This window comes from Panthera leo, chromosome D4 (genome assembly GCF_018350215.1).
Source record: "Panthera leo isolate Ple1 chromosome D4, P.leo_Ple1_pat1.1, whole genome shotgun sequence".
NCBI lineage: Eukaryota > Metazoa > Chordata > Mammalia > Carnivora > Felidae > Panthera > Panthera leo.
This window is the reverse complement of record NC_056691.1, coordinates 60,667,675-60,694,770: the sequence shown is the minus strand read 5'-3', so window position 1 is coordinate 60,694,770 and position 27,096 is coordinate 60,667,675. Positions and strand designations below refer to the sequence as shown.

General features: G+C 45.1%; 1 protein-coding gene across 1 annotated transcript in view; it reads left to right on the top strand.

Moving 5' to 3' along the window:
* GABBR2 (gamma-aminobutyric acid type B receptor subunit 2) overlaps window positions 1-27,096 on the top strand; it is a 235,915-nt gene that overhangs the window by 80,141 nt on the left and 128,678 nt on the right. The window contains exons 6-7 of the mRNA XM_042912093.1: window positions 3,134-3,334; window positions 18,699-18,935. Of these exons, the coding sequence (XP_042768027.1) occupies window positions 3,134-3,334; window positions 18,699-18,935 (438 nt within the window). The remainder of the gene's footprint in view (window positions 1-3,133; window positions 3,335-18,698; window positions 18,936-27,096) is intronic.

Sequence of the window (27,096 nt, the reverse complement as noted above, 5' to 3'; positions counted from 1 at the left end):
AGCGGTCCATGAGACGGAAGAAGGTGAGCTCAGGACTGCTTGTTGCCACGTGGCAGGGCTCTTTGGTGGCCCACAGGTCTTGAGATCACATTCCCACCGAAGGCAGAGAAAGTGAAAACTGAGGTGACTGTGTAAACCAGAAAGGTGTTCCTTTAGTGACCTCACAACCACCTATCGGGTGCCCTGTGCACACCAGCCACTGTGCTGAGCAGTGGGGAACCCAGGGAAGAGCGGACCCCACCCTACAAAAACTGTCCCTTTGACAAAGGAGACAGACTAGCACACCAGCAGCTACTCCCAGCTCACGAGCATAACAACCGCAGCCCTTCTGAAGACAGAAATGTCAGAATGGAGGACTGGAGCCTTCCCCTCAGTTGCTTTCAATGGTGGATGGTGTATTTAAACCAGTCCACCTACCTTGCAGGAAACCCTCTTAGACCCTCACTCAAAGCCTATTTACTTTTGTTCTGCACATATGTTTAACAGCCCAGGTGCCCCTCGTTCCAAGCCATAGCAGTTTAAAACCAGCAAGTTCAGAGAGGACAGGGACTGGATGGCCATGAAGAGTGACACCCTAGACCCAGCAGCATTACTGTGCCCAGCCCACAACAGTGACTGGTGTACAAAATAAAGCTATGCGTTACAGAAAGGAGAAGGGAACAAGAAAGAGTTCCTAAAATGTTCCTGAATGTAGTGCTGGCCGGACACGGTACACATATTATCTCATGTAGTTCTTACACCAACCCAATGAGATAGGCTTTGCCTTCCACAGGCTATAGATAGGAAAACCGAGACCCAAGGAGTCGTGCACCAGAGTTACCCAGCTGGTGTGTGGCAGAGAATCTAGTGTTGCTGGACTGTGGTCTCCCTTTTTGTTTGTTACAGAAGGTCAGTAGAAAAATGTTTATCTTCATCCAGACTGACTCATGTTCTAAACAAGATGTGTCGTCCTTCAGATGGACTAAGCTTCTATTTTCTGGAAAATTCATTCGCAAGGAACAGCTCCTAATGAGACAAGGGTAGGTCAGAGAGCTGTCACAGCAGGTCCCTGGGAGGCTTCTGACTTCCTGTTCTGTGCTGCCTCTAAATTATCACGAGGTCTTTGTCCTCAGAGAGGAAGGCAGACCTGCCTGTGTCTGAGTAGAGCTCCCCTCGTCCTCGCTCTGCATCTGTTGACTCCTCTTTAACCTTTAACCTCTTTAACCTCTTTAACCTTCCTAATAAGAGCGGCTGTCTTTTTGCCTCCACCTTTTAAGGTTGAGAAAGCTCCCAAAAAGTTTTCTTTATTTTGCTAAGAAAAGAGGGGAATTTCCAAAAGTGGACTTTGAATCTTGTCCCCTTGACTTAGCTGTATGTGTTTGGGCAAATTCTTCAACCTCTGAGCCTGAATTTCTTCATCTGTATGATAGAAATAATAATACCACCTCATAGGTTGTTTTGAAAATAAAATAAGATCATGTGTGTAATTGGCCAAGCATGTAACAGGGGCTCAAGATATGCGAGTTCCTCCCTTTCAGTAAAAGATGAGAGTTGTAAAGTCTCACAGACTCTGCCATTAATACAGTGACCTGGGATCAATATGAGGAGCCTTTTGTTCAAAAGTCTAGCCTCCAGACAGAATCTGGGATTATCTTTTCTTTAAAAGAAAGTTTCTCGGGACTAAACCCCATTCATCAGAGGGAAACCCAGGAGATTGCCTGCCTTTATTGAGCCAGGATTTTATTACATAATTGAGATATGAGGGCTGCCTATGTTTTCTACAATTGTGATGGGGGCAACATTTATAATGTAGCTGCTGGAGAAATGACTATGATCTGAGGATTCATTATGAGAAGTATATCATCTAGAATTGGGGAGGCGAAAGTCCCATATCATCAGAGAAGTCTAGAGAAAAGGCAATGTGATCACTGCTTTGAGGGAGTTGAAAGGCTTTTTCATTAAGTGATTTCGGTTTACTCTCCAGAGCCTTCACTGTACCAATGAACAGAGGCTGTGGAGATGAGATCTGAGTTTAAGTTAAGGAACAAACATTCTAATTCACGTGTACCCCAATGAGAGGCTCCGAACTGCAGGACGGGCTTTCTTAGGCGTTAAGAGAGTTCAAAAGAGTTGCCTCCCCAGATGGAGGAATGGAGGAGCACTCCTCTAACTCTCAGACTTGACAGTAACTTTTCTCCAATGTACAGATGCTCTTAGGGGCTCTGACCCACTTGCCGTGGGCAGACCCTGGCTTGGCATCGAGACCCTAATGAAGGGCAACCAGAACCTTCCTGGAGTCCAAAGCAATCAGTCTCTTCTTGTCACATTCTCCTGGCCTCTGCTGTAGGCCAAGAGACACAGAGGGGTGTGACATCAATTGTTTCCCAACGTGTTCATGGCTCTCCAGGAATGAACTGCAGGATTATTTAAGGTTCATGTTTTAAAGTGTGCACAGGTCAGGGGTGCCTGGGTGGCTCAGTCGGTTAAGCCTCCAACTTCAGCTCAGGTCATGGTCTCACAGTCCATGAGTTCAAGCCCCATGTCGGGCTTTGCACTGGTAATATGGAGCCTGCGTGGGATTCACTCCCTCTCTGGCCCTCCCCAACTTGTGCTCCCTCCCTCTCTCTCTCTCTTTCTTACAAAAATAAATAAGTAAATAAAGTGTGCACAGCTCATCACAGTGCACAAAGAGTATCTATTGCAATGATCATATAATTTTTATCTTTAGTTCCAATAAAGTGACATATTACATTTATTGATTTGTGAATGCTGAACAATCCTTGGATCCCAGGGATAAATGCCACTTGGTCATAGTGTATAATCTTTTTAATGTGTTCTCAAATTCAGTTTACTAATATTTTGTTGAGAATTTTTGGAACTATATTCATCAGGGATATCAGTCTATAGTTTTCTTATAGTGTCCTCATCTGGCTTTGGCCAGGCCCTCATATTTAAATTTTTATTCAGTGTTTATTATTTTATTATATATGTTTCCAGTAAACTACCTTGGATCTCTTGAGAGATAACAAGGAGAAAAATTAATAAATTCTCTGGTAAGAGGAGGCCTGAGCCCTCTCCACCTGTCTCACAGGGCACAAAGCCTTGAACAAATGTTTGACTCTTGGTACCTTCATGGTCAACCCATCTGTTGCAGGCATATGAGGAGAACATGTATGGTAGCAAATACCAATGGATCATCCCAGGCTGGTATGAGCCTTCCTGGTGGGAGCAGGTGCACACAGAAGCCAACTCATCCCGTTGTCTCCGGAAGAATCTGCTTGCCGCCATGGAGGGCTACATCGGCGTGGACTTCGAGCCCCTGAGCTCCAAGCAGATCAAGACCATCTCAGGAAAGGTCAGTGCCGCGGTCTGCCCATTTCAGTCCTCAGGCCCATCTCTTTTGATCATCTTGTCTGATGATGGTGGCACAAAGTACCCAGTTCTTATTCTAGCCTTTGCTGTGGGACTCTGAGCAAATCACTTGGCCTCTCCGAGCCTGTTAAATGGGGATAGCCAGCCATCCACTGCATGCCCCTCTAAGGAACTGTGAGGATCAGATAAGGTATGGGTGCTTTGCAAGCACAAAACACAGTGTTTATGTAAGCGATAGAGTTGTGATTTTTATAGCACCAACTACAGGCAGTCTGCCTTTCACCCTCTGCCAGAGTTTCACTCCATGTACCTCTGACCTGCAATGTCATTTCTCAGGCTCACTGATGCTCCTGTCAGCCTCGAGGGGAGGACAGACCCCCTCAAGTAGACTTTGGGAAACATGTGCCATAGACCGGCCAGACTGGCTTGAGCCCCAGTTTTGCCACTTACTAGCTGTGTGACCTTGAGCTTGGGTTCTCCAAGCCACTGTTTCCTCATCTGTAGAGTAGCAGTAAAAATACTGTCCTCTGATGGCACATGGTACGGTGGCCGACACAGTGCCTGGCCCTTCATTGCTGTCATAACTGGGAGCAGGACCTTGGACAGGGTCTCCACATGTTCCCACAGGCATTACTAACCCCTCCCTGTTTATCTTGGAGGGCTGTGAGAGAGCCAGTAATGTGGCATTCCTGAGTATTTCAGAAGTTCCCCCGTGATTACCTATCAGGGTGTTATCAAGAATCAGGTGATGGCGGCCCTGGTGAATGACTATAGTAACATCTGTCTCTTAGTTCTAACCACCAGCCAGAATTGACAACAACAGTGGGTGTAATTCTCTTCTGCCTTCTCTGAGCTCAGGTTGTTAATTTTTCCACCCAACCACAGCTCCACTGAAGGAATTAAACTTCATGGCAAAGTTATATATATACACATGTATATAAAATCATTTATATATAAATTTTTTATCCATTATTTAATCTCAATCAGAGCCAACTCTATAAGAATGATTTATTGATTTCTCAAAAAAATGGCAAATCATTAGGACACATTTTGTAAACAACTCTTTAGATCATGCTGGCACCTGAGGGAAGCTGGAAAAACACTCTAGCTAGAAAATGCTGGAAGAAATATTTTCATACAAAAATCAATGAGCATATAGAAAGTTCTTTAAGATGCTGAATAATGCACAGAAACAACTCATTTTATTTCAAGTGTTATTTTTAAAGGTGTCAAAGTTCGTAGCTTATCAGCAGAGACTTGAGTCCAGGGACACTCTAGACTCAACCTCAAAATAACATAAGATTAGGAAAATACAAAGACTAAGCAAAGGATTCCATGAAAGCAGGCAGCACAATAACTGAACTGAGGACTTAGGAGACCAAAGACAGAAATGGTTACACACGAGGGCTGTGAAGCCGGGGCGCTTAAGGTTCATAAGACACCATGAGAAGGCCTCGAATGTCGTTCTAAGCAGCATGGATGTGGCAGGATGGGTGAGCCATGCACGAATGTGAGCAGTACACAGGAATGCATTTTGGGAAGATCATTTTTTGTGGTGTCTTGGGGGGAATGCTCTGACTGTAAAACAGCATCTTCCAGGTCACTGACTTTAATTTTTTTCATTTTAATATTTTTATTTGGAGCTAGTGAGGAGGCTGACCTCACCCCCATAACTCTGTGCCTGGGAATGGAATACTTTGTGGTTATTCCTGGGGCTGTTCACTTTACCCCTCGGTATGGGTTACTCACTGACAGGCCTCCCAGAAGGGAGTTAGTGCCATTAAAACAGAGCCAGCCTCCTGGCATGGGGAGCTTCCAAAATTCCAGGACACCCAGTCCCTGTCTCTAAGGTTTGAAGCAAGAGACAGCATTTCTGAGGTGCTGGGGTGGCTCAGTCGGTTAAGCGTACAACTCTCGGTTTTGGCTCAGGTCATGATCTCATGGTTCATGGGTTCAAGCCCTGAGTTAGGCTCTGTGCTGACAACATGGAGCCTTCTTGGGATTCTCTCTCTGCCTCTCTCTCTCTCTGCCCTTCCCTGGCATGCGCGCTCTCTCTCTCTCTCTCTCTCTCTCAAACTAAATAAATTAAAAAAAAAATTAAGACAGCATTTCTTACATTATCCTGAGGTTACAAGATGATTGAAATTATTCGGGAAAACCTGGGGCATCTGCCTCTTGAAAGCAGAGGTTGAGGCCTCCCCTATAGATCATCTAGACCAGCCTCCTGTCAGATTCTCAGATCCTTCCAGTAGCCAAAGAATTGCTACTTCTCCTTTAATTTCCTCCACTGGTCTCCTAGGACCCCCACAGGTCCAGCTTGTGGTGACCATATCCCCAGAGATGTCCCTTGCCCAAACTAAACAGCCCCAATCCCTCCAGTTGGAATTCATATGCCTAGCGCAGAACCTAAGGGCAAAATTTAAAGCCATGCTTGAATCCTCAGTAATCAAGATGAAAAGTATTTTCATCAAAATGCAATAGTTTTTAAAATTCAAAGTTAACACACACACAAATCCATGATGAACAAAATATCAATATTTTAAATGAAGATAAGATTCCCAGGACTGGGATTAGGGTGAGCTAAGTGATTTAGGTCACACAATGGCAACACTGGATCTTGTCTGTATTTAAAATTCTGATGTTCCTCGTGGATTTTTGTGTGTGTGTGTGTGTGTTTGTTTTGATTTTTAAAAATACTGCCTTCAAATGTCATTGGTCTTGATTATTGAGGTGTTTGGCTCCCTCTTCAGTGTTACGCCTCGCTCGCTTCCCCCGGTCCCGGCCCTGAACAGGTTGTGTTGATCCAGCCCCTTCCGTGCTTAGCCCATCCTCCGGGCTTGCTCTTGTCGAACCGTCTCTCCTTGGGGTGTGGGGCCCATGGTTGAATAAAACATTCTTATTTGTGGTCTGACCACCGCCAAGTTCCCCAACTAACCTCCAAGAGTCTACGGTCAAAGGAAAGTCTAGAGAGGTGGGAAATGGTTCCTGAATTTGGATTTGTGTTATACGTGAGTGCTGGGGACTGTGGTCAGCCTGACACAGGCTGCTGAGCTGATGCCGATATTGGGGTCCATCAGTGTCCATGAAGACAAGCAGACACTTGCAGAACCAAGTGAATGAGCTCTTGACATTCTCACTAGGGAAGCTAAGGGGCAGAAAAGGCTAAGGAGACATACCCAAGATCCTCGTAGTCGGTTGAATAGTGGCCCCTAAAAAGGTATGTCCATGTCCTAACCCTTGGAAGCTGTGAATGTGACCTTAACTTGAAAAAACGTCTTTGCAGATGTAATTGATTTAAGGATCTTGAGATCATCTTGGACTATTCAGGTAAACCCTAAATCCAGTGGTGAATGTCCTGAGAAGAGAAAGGCAGAGGGAGATTTGCCACATGGAGAAGGTCATGGGACAGTGCAGGCAGAGATTGGAATGACACATCTTTAAGAAAAGGAGTGCCAAGGATTGCTGGGAGCCGCCAGGATCTGGGAGAGATGCATGGAACGTTTTCTCCTGCAGAGCCTCTGGAGGGAACCAGCCCTTAGTTTCAGACTCCTGGCCTCCAGAACTGGAAGAGAAACAACTTCTGTTGTTTCAAGCCACCCTGTTGGTGGAAATTTGTTATGGCAGCCCCAGGAAATTGGTACAGTCACCCAGCAGGTCAGGGACAGCCCCGGGACCTGAAGCCAGGACTGCTCATTCCCTACCCAGGGCTCCTTCCCTTCTGCCATGCTCTGCCTAGACTTGCAACGGGCTTCGAACAGAATGCACCCAAATCAGCCCTCTCTGTCTCAGTGGGGCACCTCTCATAGATGGCATAACAGGAGAGTGTGGGTCTGGTGGTCAGGAGATCTAGCACCAATCCTGGCATTCTCACCAATGAATCGGCCTCCATAGCTAGTCACCCCACCCCCACCCCAGTCTCAGTTTCCTCAACTGAGAATGAGAGATTTGAACCCAATAGCTGCAGGGGTCCTTCCACAGCTAAGTTCTCTGGCTCTGTGTAAATATGGTACTGGGTTCTTACAGTGAGCTGTGTGACAGGTTGTAATGTTAAATCTTGGAATCCCCAAGTGACTCCTAGTAGAGAAAGTTGCAGAATCAGGCAGAACAGTGGCCCCTCTTGGAACATGTTCTTTGAGGTTCCCTCTTCCATACACCTGTTGCCAGTGTCAGGACATCCCCAGCTCTTTCACTGGCAACCAGGAGAGTTCTGGAAGGAAGAAAAACAAGGTCATGGGCCTCCAGAGCACGTTCATCACTCTCCTCCTACTGGAATTTCCAATGATGGGACAAGTGCAGACGTTTGTGCTTCCCTGAGCACATCCAGAGCTCAGTCTCCTAGAACCTTGTGAGGACAGTCTCTGGGCACTTGCTTTGGCTCCACTGTCTGGCCTATTCTCCTCACTGAGATTCCCCATTACCACTCTGCTCCCCCTTAAAGACTCTTTGACATCAATGATTTCCATTGTCAGCTTTCACTTTTCAAAGTCCCGTTAGGTTTGTTTCCAGTGTGAGCATTTAAAACTCTAGTTAGGTTTCTCTGGTGATGGCTCAACCTCTCTGGACATGTTTCCCGTCCTCCTGCTGAGACACAGAGCTGGACCAAAGCACCAGATGGAAATGTTCCCAGAGCCCTGGAATCCCTGGGGACCTCAGAGGTGGCCCCAATCCCCCATCAAATGCACAGGCTCATTCTTTGGAAGAGTTTTGTAATGTTTTCTGGCAAGAACCTTCTGCAACCACCCATGACTGTCGATGCAACATGGCAGAACTGGAGGAAACACAAATCAAGTGGGTGCTCAACTGGAGCTGGTGACCCAGAAAAAGCTTCACCCATCTCATTATCACTGCCGTGTGAGCTCCTGACAAAGAACGTGGAACTTTTAGGCAAACTCTAGGTTCTAGAGAGGAGGAAGGAAAGGGGCCGTGGAAAAGTAGGCATGCTCCCTAGGGAGGTGATCCTTCACAGTGCTGCTGCCTCTGCTTCCCACCTTCCCCAAGAAACTCCTCTTCCCTTTTACTTCCCTAGGAATTCACTTCGATGGGGGACAGGTAGTGTAGCAGAGGAACACAGGCTGTGGGGGGAAGGGTGTAGTAACCTATGGAGGGTCTTAAGGAATAGGGCACTGGCTAGATTTGAATTTTGGTGCCACCACTTCCCAACTGGGAGACTCTGAAAGATGGTTAGTTGTCCATACCAACATCCACAACCCCCGTCCACCTCACTAACACAACTCTGGTTTTTAAGTAGGAATGTTGCCACCTAGCTGAAAAGGGACATTCCCCAGCTTCCCGTGTAGCTAGATATGGCCAGGATTCTAAGTCTGGCCAATGGAATATAAGTAGAAGTGTTACGTGGGACTTCTGAAAGTCTCCTTTAACGGGAGTGCTTCCCTTCTCCTGCGTGTTGGCTGGATATGGATGGGATGGCTAGAGACCTAGCAGCCACATTGGGTCAAGAAGTGACTGTGAGAAGGAAACTTCATTCTAGGGTGGTGTTGCCTACAATTTTAGTATATGTGCTGCCAAAGCGAGCACGGGTGGTGTTGCCTACAGATAGGAGCTGGCTCCCTGATTACACTGTGGAGCTGCCCTAGCAACCATGCACTGCCTACCCATGGACATTTTTTTTACATGAGGAAAAAAAAAACTATGCCCAAGTCACTGATAATTTTTTTTCTTTTATATACAGCTGAATCAAATGACATAGTGATAGTGATCACTAGTGATACAGTGACATTGAGCCAGTCATTTGACCTTTCTGAAATTGTTTCTCATCTACAACATTGGGATAACAATATCTCCTTTATAAAATATAAGAATTAGATAAAGTAAAGCAAAGAAAAGTATCTTGCAGAGTCCCAAACACACAATAGGTGTTCAGAAAATTGTGGTTCTCTTCCTCCTTTAGCACAGCAGCCTCAGGGCCAGAGAAAGGAGTAGTGAGTCAGTTTACACACACCTACATACAAATCTGCTCTGGCTTGTGATTGGGATTTTACTGAATTTGTAGATTGATTTAGGAAAAATTGACTTAATAATAGTCTTCCAATCCATGAATTTTGTATATTCTTGTTTTTACCTGGGATGTCTTTAATTTCTCTCAGAAATGCTTTGTAATTTTCTGTATAGAATTCTTGCACATACTGTGTTTGATTTATTTCTAGGTATTTGATGTATTTTGTTGAATCTATGTGCAAATTACTATTGGGTGCATATGTAGGGTGGAATTTCTGAGTCACAGGGTATGCATATGTTCAGCTTTAGTAGACCGTGCCAAACAGATTTCTAAAGTGGTTGTACCAGTTTACACACCCACCAGCAGTGATTGAGAGTTCCAGTTGGTTCACATGCTCACCAACATTTGGTATTGTCGGCTTTTTAATTTTAGCCAATCTAGTGGGTGTGTAGAGGTATCTCATTCGAGTTTTAATTTACATTTCTCTGATGACTAATGAAGTCGAGTATCTTTCCATATCTTTACTGGTCATTTTGATACCCTCTTTTACAAATTTCCTGTTCAAGTCTTTTGCCCATTTTTCTACTTGGATTCTCCATCTGTTTCTTACTGATTTATAGAAGTTGTTTTTATATTCTGCACATGAATCCTTGGGTGGTTATATGTACTATTTATATCTTCTCCCATTCTTGAACTTACCTTTTCTCTCTTAATGATGTATATTGGTAGTAGTCTAGTTTATTGTAGTCTTAATTTTAATGTAGTCTAGTTTATTAGTCTTCTCTATTATTTTAATTTTAATGTAGTCTAGTTTATTAGTCTTCTCTACTATTAGTATGTCTGTGTTCTGTTTAAGTGTCTTTGCCCACCCACACTCATGAAAACATTTTCCTATCTTATCTTTTAGAAATTTTGTTTTCCCTTTCACGTTTAGATGTAGAATCCACATGAAATTGGTTTTATGCATGGTCTGAGGTAAGATCAAGATTCATTTTTTGTTGATATTAATAACCCGTTGATTCAGGACCATTTATTGAAAAGTCCATCATCCTCACCACCAGCACCGCCATGCTAGAGTGTCAACTCTGTCATATATGTAGTGTGCATCATGGATCTGTTCCTGGATTTTCCATTCTCACCATTGGTCCATTTGCATATCCTTTAACCAATACCACTGTCTTAATAACTGAAACTTTATAATAAGACCTGATACCCAGTAGTGTAATCTTTCATCTTTTTTCTTCTTCTTTAAGATTTTCCTGGATGTTCTTGGCCCTGATGTCATTTTTTGTTTAAATCTACTCACATATTTGCACTTTTTATTACTTTTCATTCCTTCCTGCAGTTCTGTTCTTTTTATGATCATTTTCTTTCTACCTGAAGAGCTCTTGGTCTTTCTTTTACTGTGGGTTGGCCATAGACAAATTCTCTCTGTTTCTGGGTGTCTGAAATTTTCTTTCTCGCACCTTTAATTTTAAGGTGTAGAATTCTAGATTGTCCATGATTTCTCTCACCACTATAAGATGATTTCTTTGTTTTCAGGCTTCCATTGTTTCTATTAACTCAGCTGCTTGACTTTTTGTTGCTCTTCTTTTTTTTTTCCATTATGAAGTTCTTCTTTTTTATTAAATTCAAGTTAGTTACATACAGTGTAATCTTGGCTTCAAGAGTAGAACCCAGTGATTCATATCTTATATATGACACCCAGTGCTCATCCCCCAAAATGCCCTCCCTAATGCCCATCACCCATTTAACTCATCCCCCCCACCCACCCACCTCCCCTACAGCAACCCTCAGTTTATTCTCTGTATTTGAGTCTGTTGCCTCCCTCTCTATTTTTATCCTATTTTGCCTTCCCTTCCCCTGTGTTCATCTGTTGTGTTGTTGCTCTTTTGAAGGTAATGCATCTTTTTTCCCTAGCTGCTTTTAAGATTTTGTGCCTTGGTCTTCAGTTTTACTATGCTGTACTGAAATGAGGTTTGCTTTGGGTTTATCTTGATTGTAGTTCACAAAGTTAATACAAGTTCATGAATCTGTGAATTGATGTGTGTTTGGAGAGATTCTAGCATAATATCCCTTTAAATATTCTCTCTTTCCTCATATTCCAAGACGACAATTATACACATGCTAGACATTTTCAAAATATTCCCTGTATCTCTTATGTTCCTTTCTTATTCTCGACCCCTTTTCCCTCTCTGTGTTTCAGTCTGAATATTTATTACTGTTTACTACTACTAACATTTCTTCCAGTTCACTAACCTACTTTCTGCTCTGATAATATACTGCTTCCGCCATCTATTGAGTTCTTAATTTCAGTTGTCATATCTTTCATTTTTAGACTTTTTGTTTTATTCTTTTTTTCTTTCATAGCCTCCAGTTCTCTGATAATGTTCTGTATCTTTTAATCTATTTTCCTGAACACATAAATGTTACTATTTTAAAGTCATGTCTAATAACATCAAGATTTGGATCACCTGTGTGTCTGTTACTATTGTCTATTTTTCTTATTTCCTTTATTCTTTTCTTCTTTATTCCCTTCCTCTCTTTTTGCCTCCTTTCCTCCCATCTGTTCATCCTTCCTTCATTCCTTCCTTCCTTCCTCCCTTCCTTCCTTCCTTCCTTCCTTCCTTTTCTTTTTCCATTATTTGGTCCTATTTCCTGGTGTATCTTTTAGATTTAATTAATTTAATTAGAGATAAAAAAATATAGCAGCTACAGAATGTGTTATCTTTCTTCAGAGATTTATTTCTCTTTAAGAAGGCTGTTAGACTAGGGGAAGATCACCTTAATCCAATCAATCAATAATTGAGTGGATTCCAGGCTTGGTTTTGGTTTTTATAAGGCCTTGTCTATTTTGGTTTGCCCTTATTCCTGGTATTTGTTCTTTAGTGTTCTTAGCTGAAATCTTTACTGGCCCTGGGCTTCAACTTTTGTCTTCCTGATCCTGTGAGACTCCAAATACTTCTGCTTAATTTCTAAACCCCTCAGTAGCCACTTCTTGGTTTCTCAGCCTCTTGCTTTATGCAGCTTAATTACCATGAAATATTTCAAGTGCAAATGCTAGTCTGAAAACTGGGCTCACTTTTCTGTACTTCCTTTCCTCCAAGACCTTGGGCCTACAAGCCTTGCAATCCTGATAACCCGGAACTACTGTTTTTTGTCTTCCTCTCCCTGTGGGACTGCTGAAAACTCTGACCCAGAGCGTGGTTTCCCTGCAGCTAGCCTTCCTACTTTACAAATCAGCAAGGAAATAGCCAAGAAAGCCAGACACTGCTCAAAGCATTCTCTTCTCTCCAGCATCTTGCCCCTCAAGTCCTAGATGTCCTGGTTGCTTTGTTATGCCTTTGAACAGCTATTTTTATATTTTATTCTACTTCTCTGAATGTTTCTTCATGGGAGCTCTGGTCTGATATAAGCCATTTCATCACAGTCAGGGTGGAAATCCGAACAGAGACTATTTTGCCTAAAAGGTAGAGGACAGCACCCTGGGGACAGGATAGCATGCCACTGTCTTCAGCCCTTTGAGAGGCTGTTGTGCATAAGAGGGAACAGCTTCGCGAGGAGGACGTTGCTTGTGGAATACAGGTTATGGGCTTGCTGCAGATGCTGCATTAGTTTCATAGAGGGCAAGCATGCCTTAAGTGGAAGGCTCTTCCTGGAGAGACAGCTTCTCAGTGCCAGACGAGTCTAAAAGATGGAGCTCAGCAAACATCTGGAAGTTGCTATTGAGAAGATCCAGTAATCAGATTGTAGGAGGGGCTTAATCAGTGGTAACCGATTTGTGTATTCTTGAGATCTTGCAAGGTTTTTAGAAATACAGATTCTTAAATTATCTCATAGACATACTGAATCAAAATGTAGGGCCCTGGCATCTGCATTTAACAAGGTCCTCAGATGATCTACAAACTGGAATACAGGAGCAAGGAGACTAAATACCCCCCAGTGGACCTTCCAAATGAGACTTTGTGATCCCCAAATCCCAGATGCTAGAGAGAAACTCTGCCAGCTTTGTCACTCCGGGGGTGGTGGCTCGAGATGTGGAAAGGGATGGCTTCTTCGCCTTCTCCTGTCTTCTGTCCATGAGGCTCCCCTCTCCCAGAAAGCAGGACTCTGCTTGGTTCTGTTGGAATGACAGGCCCATAAGGTTTAGTCACATTGTGGGTTAGCAAGCTTGTGTGGGCTAGCCTGGGAGCCTCACCACTATTTATAACATGGTTTCTGTGGGGAAATATGTTCCAAGTTCCAACAACTGCCTTTCAAAAATATGCTGGAGCACAACCTGTCAGTAATTGGGACTATCTATATAAAGTTATTTTCTCAGAAACTTTTAGCATCTCATGATAAACCTGACCTCAGAGAATGAGTAATTAATCAGCCTTCAGTGTCAGCTCTACAATGGGAGAAATTCTGCCCTGAATAATCAGAGGCCTGCTTGAAGAACAACTACTAGCTTTTTCTCAGACAATTGTGAGAGTGTTTCTTCCTACTGTCATTGTTTTGCCCAAGGGAGTTTGGTGCTGGCTTCACCTGGAAAGTGATGAATGGCCTGGGACATAATGTGGTGGCAATGGCTTCAACTCTGTGCTTGCAAAGACAGTAAGAATGAGGTCACCTTTCCGGGCTTGGCTACACCTGTTCCATTCCAAGGACTCTTCCCACAGAAATGAGGTCAACGGCCATATTTCCAATGTTCTCCCCCCACGTCCTACCCCTCACCCCCTGGATGAAGAACAGTGCTATGCAAGAGAAAAGATGTGGATTTACAAGTATGCATGTAATAAGTATACATAGGGCCCCCAAAGTTTAAATAAATGATGTGATTTTGGTCCTCCTACTGTCCCCACAAAGAAATAACCCTGCTAAAGTATGTCAAAGAGGTTAAAAAATTATACTCATTTATTCCCTGGTGAGACCACACTGAGAATGTTTGCTTCAGATCTGGACCCCTGACTTCAAAAGGGTCATAGAAACCTGGAAGAATGACCCAGTAGCATGTTCTGGGTAGGGAAGAGGTCTGGAAATATCATCTGAATATAATCATTAGATTGAATGAAGGGGACTCAAATACAGACACCACCAGCCCTCGATGCTTTTGTGTGCATTGGAGAAAGCTCATAGGAGCAAAGTCCAAGACAGAAGTCAAGGGGCGTCATTCCTTTGATGCTTAAAGCATTTAGAGAAATGCAAATTCAAGTAATGTGTGATACTTTTAACATAGCTGATAACGAAGTCAATAACCAGAAACAGACCCAAATCATATTGAAAAATCAAAGAAAATATAGCTAAATAGTAAAAAGTGGAAAAATAGCAAGGATGCATTAAAACAAAACATTAAAAGCTGTGACTATCTCACCATAGCAATATGGCATAAAGAAGTGCACCTAAGAAATAAAAAATTGCCTATCAGTATTTGAAAGGAGCTCGCTCTAATTATTAATCAGAGAAACCCAAATTAAAATTAAAAGGAGACATACTTTTTTTTCTGAACCTAACAAACTGATGATGATTTTTAAAATCGAAATACCTATTGTTGTCAAGGATGCAGAGAAGTGGGTACTTTCATACACAGTGGGATTTTAATTTCTCGTATTTGGAGAGAATAATTTGGCCCAAATATGGGAGAATCATGTTTAGGTATGTTATATACTTTGCCTCAGCAATTATGCCTCTGGGGATTTATTCTGAAACAATAACTACCAGTATGTGTTCAGAAAATTTAGACACAAGGATGCTTTCTGCAGTCCTGTAATTGGGACAAATTCAAAATAGCGTAAATGCCCAATAATTGGAAATTGGTTAAGGAAGTAAGGTAGTGTCAGAATGGCTAGAATTAACAACTCAGGAAACAATAGATGTTGGCAAGGATGCGGAGAAAGGGGAACCCTTTTGCCCTGCTGGTGGGAATGCAGACTGGTGCAGCCACTCTGGAAAATAGTATGAAAGTTGCTCAAAAAGTTAAAAACAGAATTACCCTATAACCCAGCAATTGCACTACTAGGTATTTATCCAAAGGATACAAAAATGCTGATTCGAAGGGGCACATGCACCCCAATGTTTATAGCAGCACTATCGACAAAAGGCAAATTATGGAAAGAAGCCCAGATGTCCATGAACTGACGAATGGATAAAGAAGATGTGGTATATACATACAATGGAATACTACTCAGTGATCAAAAAGAATGAAATCTTGCCATTTGCAACAAAGTGAATGGAACTAGAGTGTATTATGCTAAGTGAAATAAGTCAGTCAGAGAAAGACAAATAATATGATTTCACGCATATGTGGAATTTAAGAAACAAAACAGATGAACATAAGGGAAAGGAAACAAAAATAAGATGAAAACAGAGGGAGACAAACCATAAGAGATGCTGAAATACAGAGAATAAACTGAGGGATGATGGAGGGAGGTGGGGGAGGGGAATGGGCTAGATGGGTGATGGGTATTAAATGGGAGCACTTGTTGGAATGAGCACTGGGTGTTATATGTAAGTGATGGATCATTAAATGCTACTCCTGAAATCATTATTACACTCTATGTTAACTAACTTGTATTTAAATTTTAAAAAAGGAAGTAAGGTAGCACGTGCACATTCTGGAGGACTGTTGACCCCTATCAGCACAGATGTGGGCAGATCCTTGGCTCCTTAGGGCATCCTGAGTTAGCAGCTGCGCCAGGCACACTGGGAGGCCAGGTTGGGCAAGACTCCTTTACTATTAGTAACAGTGGGTGGCATTTGTGGGGCACCTTCCATGTCCTGAACACTGGGCTGGGCCCTTTGCGTGCTTCATGTCACTGAACCCTCATGGCCAACCAGCAAGAGAGGACACAGAGACCTGGAGGAGATAGGACCACACCACAAGTCACAGTTAGCAAACCACAGAGCCAGGGCTGGAGGGTAGGCCTGCCTACTTCCAAATCCTCTGTCATTACCACTGTGCCAGGCTTTTACCTATGTTGCCAAGAGGAAACTTCTAGATCATCTGATCCAACCTCTTCATTTCTCAGATGGAAAAATTGAGGCTTGGAAAAGATCTCTGTAGGTATTGCTTTGGGTTCTGGGGATACCTCAGTGATCAAGACAGATAACATCCTGACCCCATGGAGCTTAATTCTAGTTGTGGGGGCGGGAGGAGGAGGAGGAGGGAGAGCTGGAACAACAGATAACATGCAAATAAACACAGAAGTAGGAACATTGCAGGACGTGAAAAGTGCAGTAAAGAAGAAAAACCAGTGGCTAGAGAATGCCTGGAGTGAGGAAGCTTTAAGAAGGGTGGGTCAGGGAAGCCATCCCTGAGAAGTGAGGAGCGTTGACATTTGAATGCAGAGAATATCATGCAAAGAGCTAGGGAGACTTTCTAGCAGAGGAAACAGCTACTGCAAAAGCCTGAGGTGCGAACAGACTTGATGTGATCCGAGGACCCAGGAGGTCTAGGAGAGTGTGCACCTCGTAACAGCCCCGCATGCTCCCCCAGCAGGAGTGAAATGCCAAAGCCAGCTCCACGGAGTGCGTGAGGGTGGAGGGTGTGAGGGGCAGTGAGGAGGGGCTCAGGGCCCTAAGCTGGACAGCGACGGTGCTGCCTCCTTGAAGAACCCTCGGATTTGAGGAGTTTCTGCCCTGTGTTTTGAGTGGTGAACAAATGTGATGGCTGGACATGATGCATTTCCAAGGAGAACTGTAAACAGGGATAAGACCTGCATCACCCAATGGAAGCGAAAAAGAAGGAGGGGGAGTCATTGCCGGGACACCAGCATTCCCGTTTGGTCAGGCAGAATTCCTCGCCCACGGGGTCCATGATCGGAGACACTTGGCTGTCCCCAGGCAAATGTGTGCGACCCTGTTCTGCTAACGCCTTGAGCCAAGGGCAAGAGACTCACTCGGGCTCCAGCCATGAGATGTAGCCCTCAGTCACCACCCTCATTCGGCACTGGACCTGGCCCCAAACAACTTGCGGTAGTTTTCAAAAAGCAATAATGTCCTCAAAAGTTAAAAATGAAAGAAGTAGTAGAGATGGAATGGGATCATTCCAGCTACGCACCCACCCCCTCACACACACACACACACACACACACACACACACACACACAAGCTGTGTGACCTTGGGCAAGCCTCTGGACCTCTCTGTGCCTCAGGCCACAGGTGGAGGGAGCATGTGTGACCATCTCCAAGAGCCCTTCCCAGTATAAACTGACAACGAGTCAGTGGTTTCTGTGTGTGGTTTGTCCCCAAAGAGGGTTTCTCCAAAGGCTAAGCCATTGGCTCCGTTGACCTTTCTGGCAGAGGAGTTCAGAAGTGACTTGAGAAGCCCATGGAAAGGCTGAGGGTGATGTGTTCCCCTGGGGTGGCATCCATTTGGACGTGTGAGCCTCAGGAACTGAAGTAAAAAGGTTCTCATTACTTTGTGGCCACAATCAGAACGTTAATATCACCAATGAAATTCTTTTATGAAATTCAGTTCAGTTTAAAAAATTTTTTTAATTTTTAAAAAATGCTGAATTATTCACAGGCCTTGCTGTATTGCAGAAGAGGAAAGAGCAGCATAATATAGGGTCAGAGCAGCCCTTACATCAGAACACCTGGGACCAGCTCAGGGTGGGGACTCACTTGGGTACCATGGGGCTCAGAATCCACAAGGCCACTGGGACACACCTTCCCTGCCACAGACCTACACCCCCTTCCTCTGACACCACCTCCTCGGCTCTGAATTCCCTGCCCAAACAGCTGGAGCCCCTTCCAGGGCCAGGAAGCCTCTGGCCCAGGTCAGCCCTCTTGAGGTTGGGTTGCATCTCCAGGGTGGTCAGGAGGCTCTGATGCCTGAAGGGGAGAAGGTATGGACCAAGCTGGGCTTGGCTATAGGGATGGGCCCCAGAGCAAAGCCAGCTCCCCCTCTGCCTGCCTCTGTATCCAGCCTGAAGCTCTGAGGAGCCCCAGAATTCTGAATTCAAACTTGGCCCTCCATATCATTAGGAAGGTATATTTATTATGGGGAGATAGAAACTATTTTATTGGACAGTTTATTTGCTCATCTGTAACTTAAATATTTAGACATATGGAATGTGGTCCTGCACCGGTACTAACGCTCGGCCCTACAAACATCACAGGGAGGTCTGGTGTGGGTGTGCTATTCCTTCACCCTAGCCTTGCCAGACAGCCAGGGTTCAAGTCTCAGCCTTGCCACTCACTAGCCGTGTGGTCCTGGACAAGTCCACTTCCCATAACTCACATGCTGTATGAGGTCATTGTGGGGATTTCATGAGATAATGCACATAAAGAGCCTGGCTCCGCGCCTGGCTCACAGTGAGCATTGGAGAGTGTCAGTTCTCGACACCACGTGTCTAATGTCCCTGCCGGCTGTAACCTGGCATCCCCCCTGCCCCCCTGTTTTTTACAGACTCCACAGCAATATGAGAGAGAGTACAACAACAAGCGGTCAGGCGTGGGGCCCAGCAAGTTCCACGGGTACGCCTACGACGGCATCTGGGTCATCGCCAAGACGCTGCAGAGGGCCATGGAGACGCTGCATGCCAGCAGCCGGCACCAGCGGATCCAGGATTTCAACTACACAGACCACACACTGGGCAGGATCATCCTCAACGCCATGAATGAGACCAACTTCTTCGGGGTCACGGTCAGTCCCACACTCCAGACTCTGCTTTCCTTGGTGCCCCTTGGAGATGTACGAGGCGAGCGGGGCTGCTGCGTCGCATGCCCTTGGATAGGAGGTCCATTTTCTCTGATCACATAAACAACTTCTTGTGGGTCGTAGGATTGCAGGGCTGCTAAAATGAGGGACAGGTTTGGTGACGCTCTCTGACATGCTGGGAAAATGCTTCTCTGTAATTCGTGGATTACAAGGGGCATAGTGAGTTGACTGCAAGCAGAGCAGTTGCAATTCACCAGGTGGGGGCTGGGGACCGCAAGAGCTCCAGACCCAAAGTCAGGTTCAAATCCTGGGTCTTTCAAGTTACCTGCTCCAAACCATAGCGCTTTCATTTCCAAAATAGAAATAGTACTTACCTCAAGAGGTAGGTAAAAAGATGAACCATTACAAAGTAAAATCTGCTAGTATTTGTTAAGCAGGCTACTTGCTCTGAGCCTCAAGTTTCTCATCTGGAAGATGGGGATAATAATTTATGTCTTGCATAGAAGTTGTGAAAATAAGCAATGATAATAATTGCTAACATTTCTTTAATGCTTATTATGTACTACTTTGCTAAGCACTTCGTGTAGGTTAGATGCAATAATAAATGTATGCCTAATGCTAGGCACATGGTAGGCTCTCAGTAAATGCTAGAATTGTTAGTGTTAATAATGAGCCCGTTGCATCTATATTCCATCCAGAGGAGGTAGATGCTGTTGTTATCCCGATTAAAGGTGAGGAGGCTGGAGCTCAGAGCACTTAAGCTCTACAGCTAATCAGAGGTAGAGCTGGGATTTGAACCTAGGTCTAGCTCTTAACTGCTGCATTACGCTACCTTCTGGTAATGGCCGTAAGCGGCACTTAGTTAATGCCTCATGATAATGTATGTGTCACTGACTCTGCTTTCAGAAAAGAAGGAAAATTTGCCTAAAGAATAGATTGAAATGGCTAAAATCCTATCTTGTGTTCTAATTTAAAGAGCCATTTAGAGAATCTGTCTCTATCTTGGGATATTAAGAAGAGTGGACAAGATGAGTTGATTGGTATATTTCTTAAATGTTCATATTCCTTTGTGTGTGTTCTCGGGCTTGCTGCCTGTTGGTCTGGTAGGCAGGGGCTGTGCAGGTGCTGAGGGTGTAGACGATGGTGTGAATGCTGAGGTAAATAAGATGGGCTCTCTGTCCTGGAGCCCGCGGTCCAAATGCAGGGGTGAGAGCTGGACACAGATGATGATATGAATTAAAAGGGCTCAGCATCACGGGACAAACTATATGAACCCAGAGGGGTTTCTGTGACCGTCGATGAAAACTTCAGGGAACATTTTGGAGGAGGTAGCTTTGGTGCCACGCCTTAGACATGCAGAGAGAGGGGTCTGACAGTCTGGCCAGATGGAGCGTATGAGCGAGGGAGATATGTGTGAGTGTGTGCAGGGACAATCACTTTGTTGGGATAATTGGAAAGGAGGAGGACGAGGCTGGGAAGGTAAGTTGGGGCACTTCTGAAGGAACAAACTAAGGACGCTGGCCTTTATCTTATACGCCAGTGATTCTCAAAGTGCATCTTGACCAGTAGCACTGGTGTCCCCTGGGAGCTGGTTGGAAATGCACCTTCTTGAGCCCAACCCTGGACCCGCTGAACCAGAGTCTCGGGTAGGGGCCCAGCCGATTCGGTTTAACAGACCCCACAGTGATGCTAACGGCACTGGAGTTTGAGCGCCACTGCTCTGGGCGGTGGGCAGCTGCTGAGACTTGCTGAAGAGGAGGATTCCGGAGTAGAGCCACCCTTGACCTAACAGCCCTTGGCCTCTGCTCCCACAGTTCAGAGTAAGGGCTCTGAATAACTATGGGCAGCGCCTGTGTTTATAGTGCATCCTGGATTCAGACGTTAAGCTTGAACAGCTTTCAAAGATTTGGTTTCAAAAAAAAATGTTTTTATCCTCAGAACCTCTTGTACAATCAGTCTTACGTGGTGCTGGTATGTAATACAGATTGAAGAGAAGCACCTCAGTTGAAAGGAGAAGGATCCCAGGGCCCTGCCTGTTCAGCCTCCCTTCTCGAAGCCCCTGAGCCATCCCCACCCCCACAGAATGGCCCCACCCCAGAGGTCCTCCGTCTGCTGGTGGAAACGCAGACTGAGCCTTAGAGAGGGTGGGACTCACCTGTTCCCACCACGGTGGCAGAGCTGTCACAAAATGTGGGCCCACTGCTTCAGATCATCCTGCCACCGTTTGTTTCTTATGTAATAGAGGGAATCCATAGTCTCTCTAGCCGAACCGGCTGGAGAGAGCTACAGGATCTAGGAAGCATTCTGCGTCCCTCCTCATCCTGGAACTTGGTGTTTTGACCAGATGCGTGATGTATCTTAGTGGGAGATCATTTATAACTATTTCCAAGTGCTCCCTTTCATCGGAGCCAAATAATACATAATCCCTGCTTAATGAGCAATTCGGTAAGACTATCTGAACACTTGACACGGTTTGAAAATGAGGTTCTTTTTAATGAGAAATTCCTCGACACATATTTATGCCTGCTCCGGTTTGTGATTCATAACTCAGTGGATATCAGGACTGAAAGCATTCTTATTTTATCTTTTTTTTTTTCTCTCTTAATTTTAGAGAGGGCAGGGGCAAAGAGAGAAAGAGAGAATCCCAAGCAGGCTCCACACATAGCGTGGAGCCTGATGCGGGGCTCAATCTCACAAACCGTGAGATCATGACCTGAGCCGAAATCGAGAGTTGGGTGCTCAACGGACTGAGCCACTCAGGTGCCCCTTGGACTGACAGCGCTCTTTAAAATCCTCAAATTCAACCCCCTCATGTTGTAGATGAGTATTTGAATTCCAGAGAGGGAGCTTTCAAAGTCACATGGAGGGATAGCTTGGCAGAGCCAGGATGGCTGCTCAGATGGCGTTGTCCCAGCCACACCTGGTGGCACCTCCCTTGTCATCATGCACGTCCCCCTTTACTTGAGAGAAAGGGATTGAGTCGTGAAATGGTTCTGCCCTTTTTTTTCTCCCTTCCTCCCAATCCCTTTTGTCACATATTAGTATGTGCTTCTCACTGGGCTGTAGACAGGTTTCATTAAAATTGTCTTCTGATCAGAGAAGAAAGGATACCTTCTGACAAAAGAAAAAGTGTCTCTGCGGTCCAAGGAGACCACAGAAGGCCAAGTTCAGCCATAAACAAAGAGTTAGAAAGGAAAGGAATGGGAGGTGGAAATAAATTGAAGCATTTTCTATTTGCTCAAGAGTTTTCATTATAGAGCACACATGGTGTCCATTTTTCCACTCTCAGGCAAGCACTTTATTCTGGGTCACCCTCATTCAGCATGTTTACTGTACGGAAAATCGTTTAAACACATTAAATTAATTATATCCGTGACTCAATTTCAATTGATGCAGTGTGCACACTCTCGTCTGGGAGCCAGGCCTGTGGTTCCCCGTTGGTGTGTTAAAGCACAGACTTCTTCCATGAATCCTAGATCAGGACTCTGGCTTTAGCTTGGGGTCCAGCTTTGTTTCGTCTTCTCAGGAGCTCTCCTCCCCACCACCCTTCTTGGGGAACCCTGGAAAATAGGATTCCGTGTCCCCACCTGCACACTGATAGCCTGGTGGAGGTCCTGCCTGCCTCTGATTCCGAGGGCACTGATCCGATTTTTGGCCCTGTTATTGCCTCTTACCTTTCTATGGCCTGCAGATCTCAGAATGCTTCCCCACATGGAAACCCCTCTTCTGCCTGGACAGAAATTCAGGCTAGCCTTGGCCGTTCAAGGTATCAAAAGCCCAGAGCATTCTGAGAATCCCAGCTCAGCAGGTTTGGTCCAGGGCAACATTCCTAAACTTCTGTATGTATGACAGTCCCCCATGGAGCTTCGTTAAAAATTCAGATTTCCCAGCCCCACCCACAACTTCTGATCCAATGGCTTTGTGGTAGGGCCAAGGAGTTCACATTATTAACAAGAAGTCCCAGTGATTGTCAAATAGTAACGCTGAGAATTGCCTAGGGTATTTTAAATCTGTCAGAGATGTATTTGTTCCTACATTTACTCATTCCTTTAGTAGCCCCTGGGCTGGGAGCTGGAAGCATAGAAAGGAATAATGTGTGGTCTGTCCCTCAAAAACTCCCTGCCCAGTGGGGGATATAGACAAGTAAATGAATAAATTGCTGGTCACTATCCAAGGTCTGCCCAAGGCCCTTGGAGGGAGGATTCCATTCTGCTTACGGCAGTAAAGACCAGGAAGCTGTCCTCGGTCTTCCTGCAGTTCAGTAAGTGAAATTCCACGTGCGGATAATTGCAAGGCACCCATGCCATGCGCTCTCACCCTGTGCCATGTGTTGGGTAGTGAGGATACAATGCCAGGCTCCTCTATACCCAGCTCTGATGGTGATATGTTGTGACTTAACAACTCCTCTAATTAGGTTTTTCTACCAAAGATGCACTAAATTCATTAACCAGCTCATATCCATAACCCTTCAAAACATGCTTGGGGGAGGGCCTGGGTGGCTCAGTCAGTTAAGCATCCGACTTCAGCTTAGGTCATGATCTCATGGTTTGTGGGTTCAACCCTGAATCGGGCTCTGCATTGGCAATGTGGAGTGGAGCCTGTTTGGAATTCTCTCTCTCTCCCTCTCTCTCTCTTCCCTTCCCCACTTGCACTTTCTCTCTCTCAAAATAAACAAATAAACTTTAAAAAAGAAAACACCATGCTTGGTAACATGTGCTAAGTATTCAGGTAATAACCAAAGGCTTAATTTTCTTTGGGTGATCACTTTTGAATTCTTTACAGTTTCCAGTCTTTTAAAACAAGGATGACATACCAGATCTCAAATGGACAAATCCTTTGGGCACATCACAGTAAGATATGATGGCTCTAATGAGAGCAGTAGACCCCCTGTAGTAAATGTTTTTCTGATTTGTCTCTTAAAATGACACTGTATTTACTCTGTAGTGCCTAGGATGGAGGCTAAATTAATGTAACTTCATTATACCCTATTATGAAAATACAGTACATGTACAACTTTTCCTGGAAAGTTACTGAGGGTATACACCCCAGGTTTGCATGGGGACTACGAGGCTTCCAAGAGCATTTGGACATAGAGAAATTGAAAGAAGCTCCTGGGGGGAAATGTCTTTGATTTTGAGAAGAGGGCCCATTCTTTCTAAACAATTTCCTGTGATTGCCTCCTCACTCCCCGTGGAAGGCCCTAATGTAGAAACAATCCAAAGTTCCTCCAATAATGGCCCCATTCTTCATCCTCTGCTCAGCCTCTCTCAACCAGCTGCAGGTCTGGGCATAACATCTGTTGGGAAGAGATGGGCAGCCTCAGGTTCGGGCATGTCACCTCTAATGGCTATTATCTCTAATTGATCTCACCAAGGAGGTGCTGAAGAGCAGCAGATGGCGATTTGCAGAGTTTATTGATCGATTTGCTTTTGTTGCTGGTGAACAGGAATCCAGCCTTTGCTGGTGTGTCCCTTAAACTTCAAGTCTTTATGCAAGACTTGTGAAATAAAATTATCTCCACTAAGACTCAAATACTGCCCCTGTGCTCCCCCTGCCAACTACCTGAAAAGAGGGCATTATAGAGTACACTCGGATTGGTTGGAATTCAGTGACTGCAGGTACTTGGAACAGGTAGTGAGGGGAAATCAGTGAGATCCTCGTCCTGGGGGAGTGTGGGCTCTTTCTGTCACACACACTGCTGCCTCGCCCTACTGTGGTGCTGAAGTTGTGCAGTCAATTTTTCACCGGGATAGGAAACTTCATACCACACACACACACACACACACACACACACACACACACACAAATTAGTTAAACATCATCATGCTAGAATTGGCCCATCTCTCCTGCCGTCTGATCTTTTGGACTCCTGGTTTTACTCTCTAAGACAAGTTAACCTAGAGGCTTTGCACCAGCCACCCATTTGTGATTTAAATGTGGTATCATCATTTAAGGTTGTTGAATTTGAATGAGTTAAGAAACAGAGCACTAGGAATCCCATCCAGAAGTAGAGAAAACTCTACCAATCCAGGATTTGCCCTCTTCTGGGACTGGTCATTCCACCAGTCATGACTCCATCCCCTGGACTATCATGATTCTGCCTGTTTCTCGATTTTGTACTCGAGGCTATCAGTAGGAGCTTGTCAGAAGCTCTGCAGCAGTCCAACTGTGACGTGTCTGCTGCGCGTCCTAAAAAATGGGGCTTGTCCCAGTGACCTCAGCATGCTTGCTCCCAAGGCCACTCAGGCTTTCCTATTTAAGGCCTCCCTTTCATGAGCCTTTCTTGGTTGTTTCCAGGAGCAACAGCCAACCCTCCCAGAACTTCCTCTGCACCCCACCTGTCTCCACCCCACCCCAGAGTCTGGGAGTTCTGGGAGAATTACACTATACATAAACTTAACAGACCCACCCCTTAAACTCAGATAAAATGAATCATTGCCTGGGGCATGGCAGTGATGAACTACAACAGGAAATGCAAACTTGTAAAGTCAGACAAAGATCACAGTCCATAACTTAGAACTGTGTGACCTCAGGGAAATTAGTTACCTCTCTATACTTCAGTTTCCTCATCTGTGGAGGGAAATAGAACCTACTTCATAGAGTTGATATGATAAGTAATGATGGTGTTTAGTTCCCCCAAACTGCATCATCATTATTACTGTTATTATTACTATTGATATCACGATGGTGACTTTTCAAAGAACAAAGTTTATGTGGCTCTATTCAAGCAATATTCAGAATCAAGTCCAGCAAAACAATCATTCTGTACCTACTCAGTGCCAGTCTGTTTCACCTATACTATCTCACTTAATTATCTCAATAATAAACAAACCAATTAACTTGTATTAAGGTTGTAGTGGTTTAATATCAAAGCAGAGTAGAGTAAACTCTGTCAGCAAAAACACTTTCAAGCTTTCTACCTGCTGCCATTCACTCAGGGGATTTGACACCTTAAAGGCAGAAAGCTTTTGCTCACAGACCCCTCTGCCTTTCTGTTCCTCCCTTTAGTCTGGCTCAAACTCCCATGACCCCAGGAACTACCACTCAGCATTACACACGAAAACTACAGCAAATGCTGTTGGTGTTCCAGCCAGATCTCCTGGGATCTCTTTTGGGGCTGTGGCCAGGTCTGCCCAGCCCCCAGCTGTGCAGGTGTCCCTGCTGATGGTTCACGCCTCGGGCGATTGGAGCCTCCCAGCCTGGAGGTGCCTGGGACTTACACCCTAGCCCAGCGGCCTGCAGCCACGACTGGCCAGTGTGGTGGAACCACACTAGTGCCATTCACACTCCATAATTCCCTGCAGGATTAGGCTGAGGCTGGCCCTCACCTGAAACCACCCAGCTTGGCCTATTCTGCCTCCTGTCTCCCTCACAAGTTCCTCCTGAGCACATGTCTTTAAAAACCCACTTGCACACGATTCCCTGTCCCGGGCTCTGCTTCTGGAGCAGATGAAGACACCCATGTATCCTTATGGGAAATTGAAGCATTTTCAACATGGAATTTTTACTGTAACCTAATTGTCATCTCGGCATTAAGTTTAGCAGCCACCCTCCCCCGTCGCCTCCCTCACACCCGGTAGAGGGTTCTGGACTCTTCTCCCTTATTTTTTGGCTCCTGCCCCTGCCTGTTGCAGCCTGTGGAAGAGCCGTACTTGGCTCCTGGGAGGAATTAGCAGCTCCCATATTTGCAGGGAGCACAGCTTTTCATGCCGCGGGTGCCACACTCTGCACCTAACACTTTACACCTGGTAGATGCTAAACTTGAGTTCACTTTGTTGGGTGGAATCCACACATGATTGAGAAATTGAGTCACACTCTCCCACTCTGCTGCCTTCCGGGCTTCTGCAAACTAAAAAGGCTTTTTCGGCCCAATAAATAATCAGAACTGACAAGCGAAGTATTAACAGAATCTATAGTTGTTGTATCTGCTAATAGTGAGCCCTGAATTCTTGCTGTGATGGCTGGCATCACCGTTGCACACACGTCAGAGAAATCTCCCCGGCATGTATTGTTGGGCTGGGCTGGGGGCCCCTACGGCGTCCTTCCTGAGGCAGGAGAGAAACCCACCCTCTACCCCCCTCCCCAGCCTCTCCCATCGGCATCTCTCTGGAGCTCGAGTCCTAGGGCCTGAGGCGGGAGGGCAGGT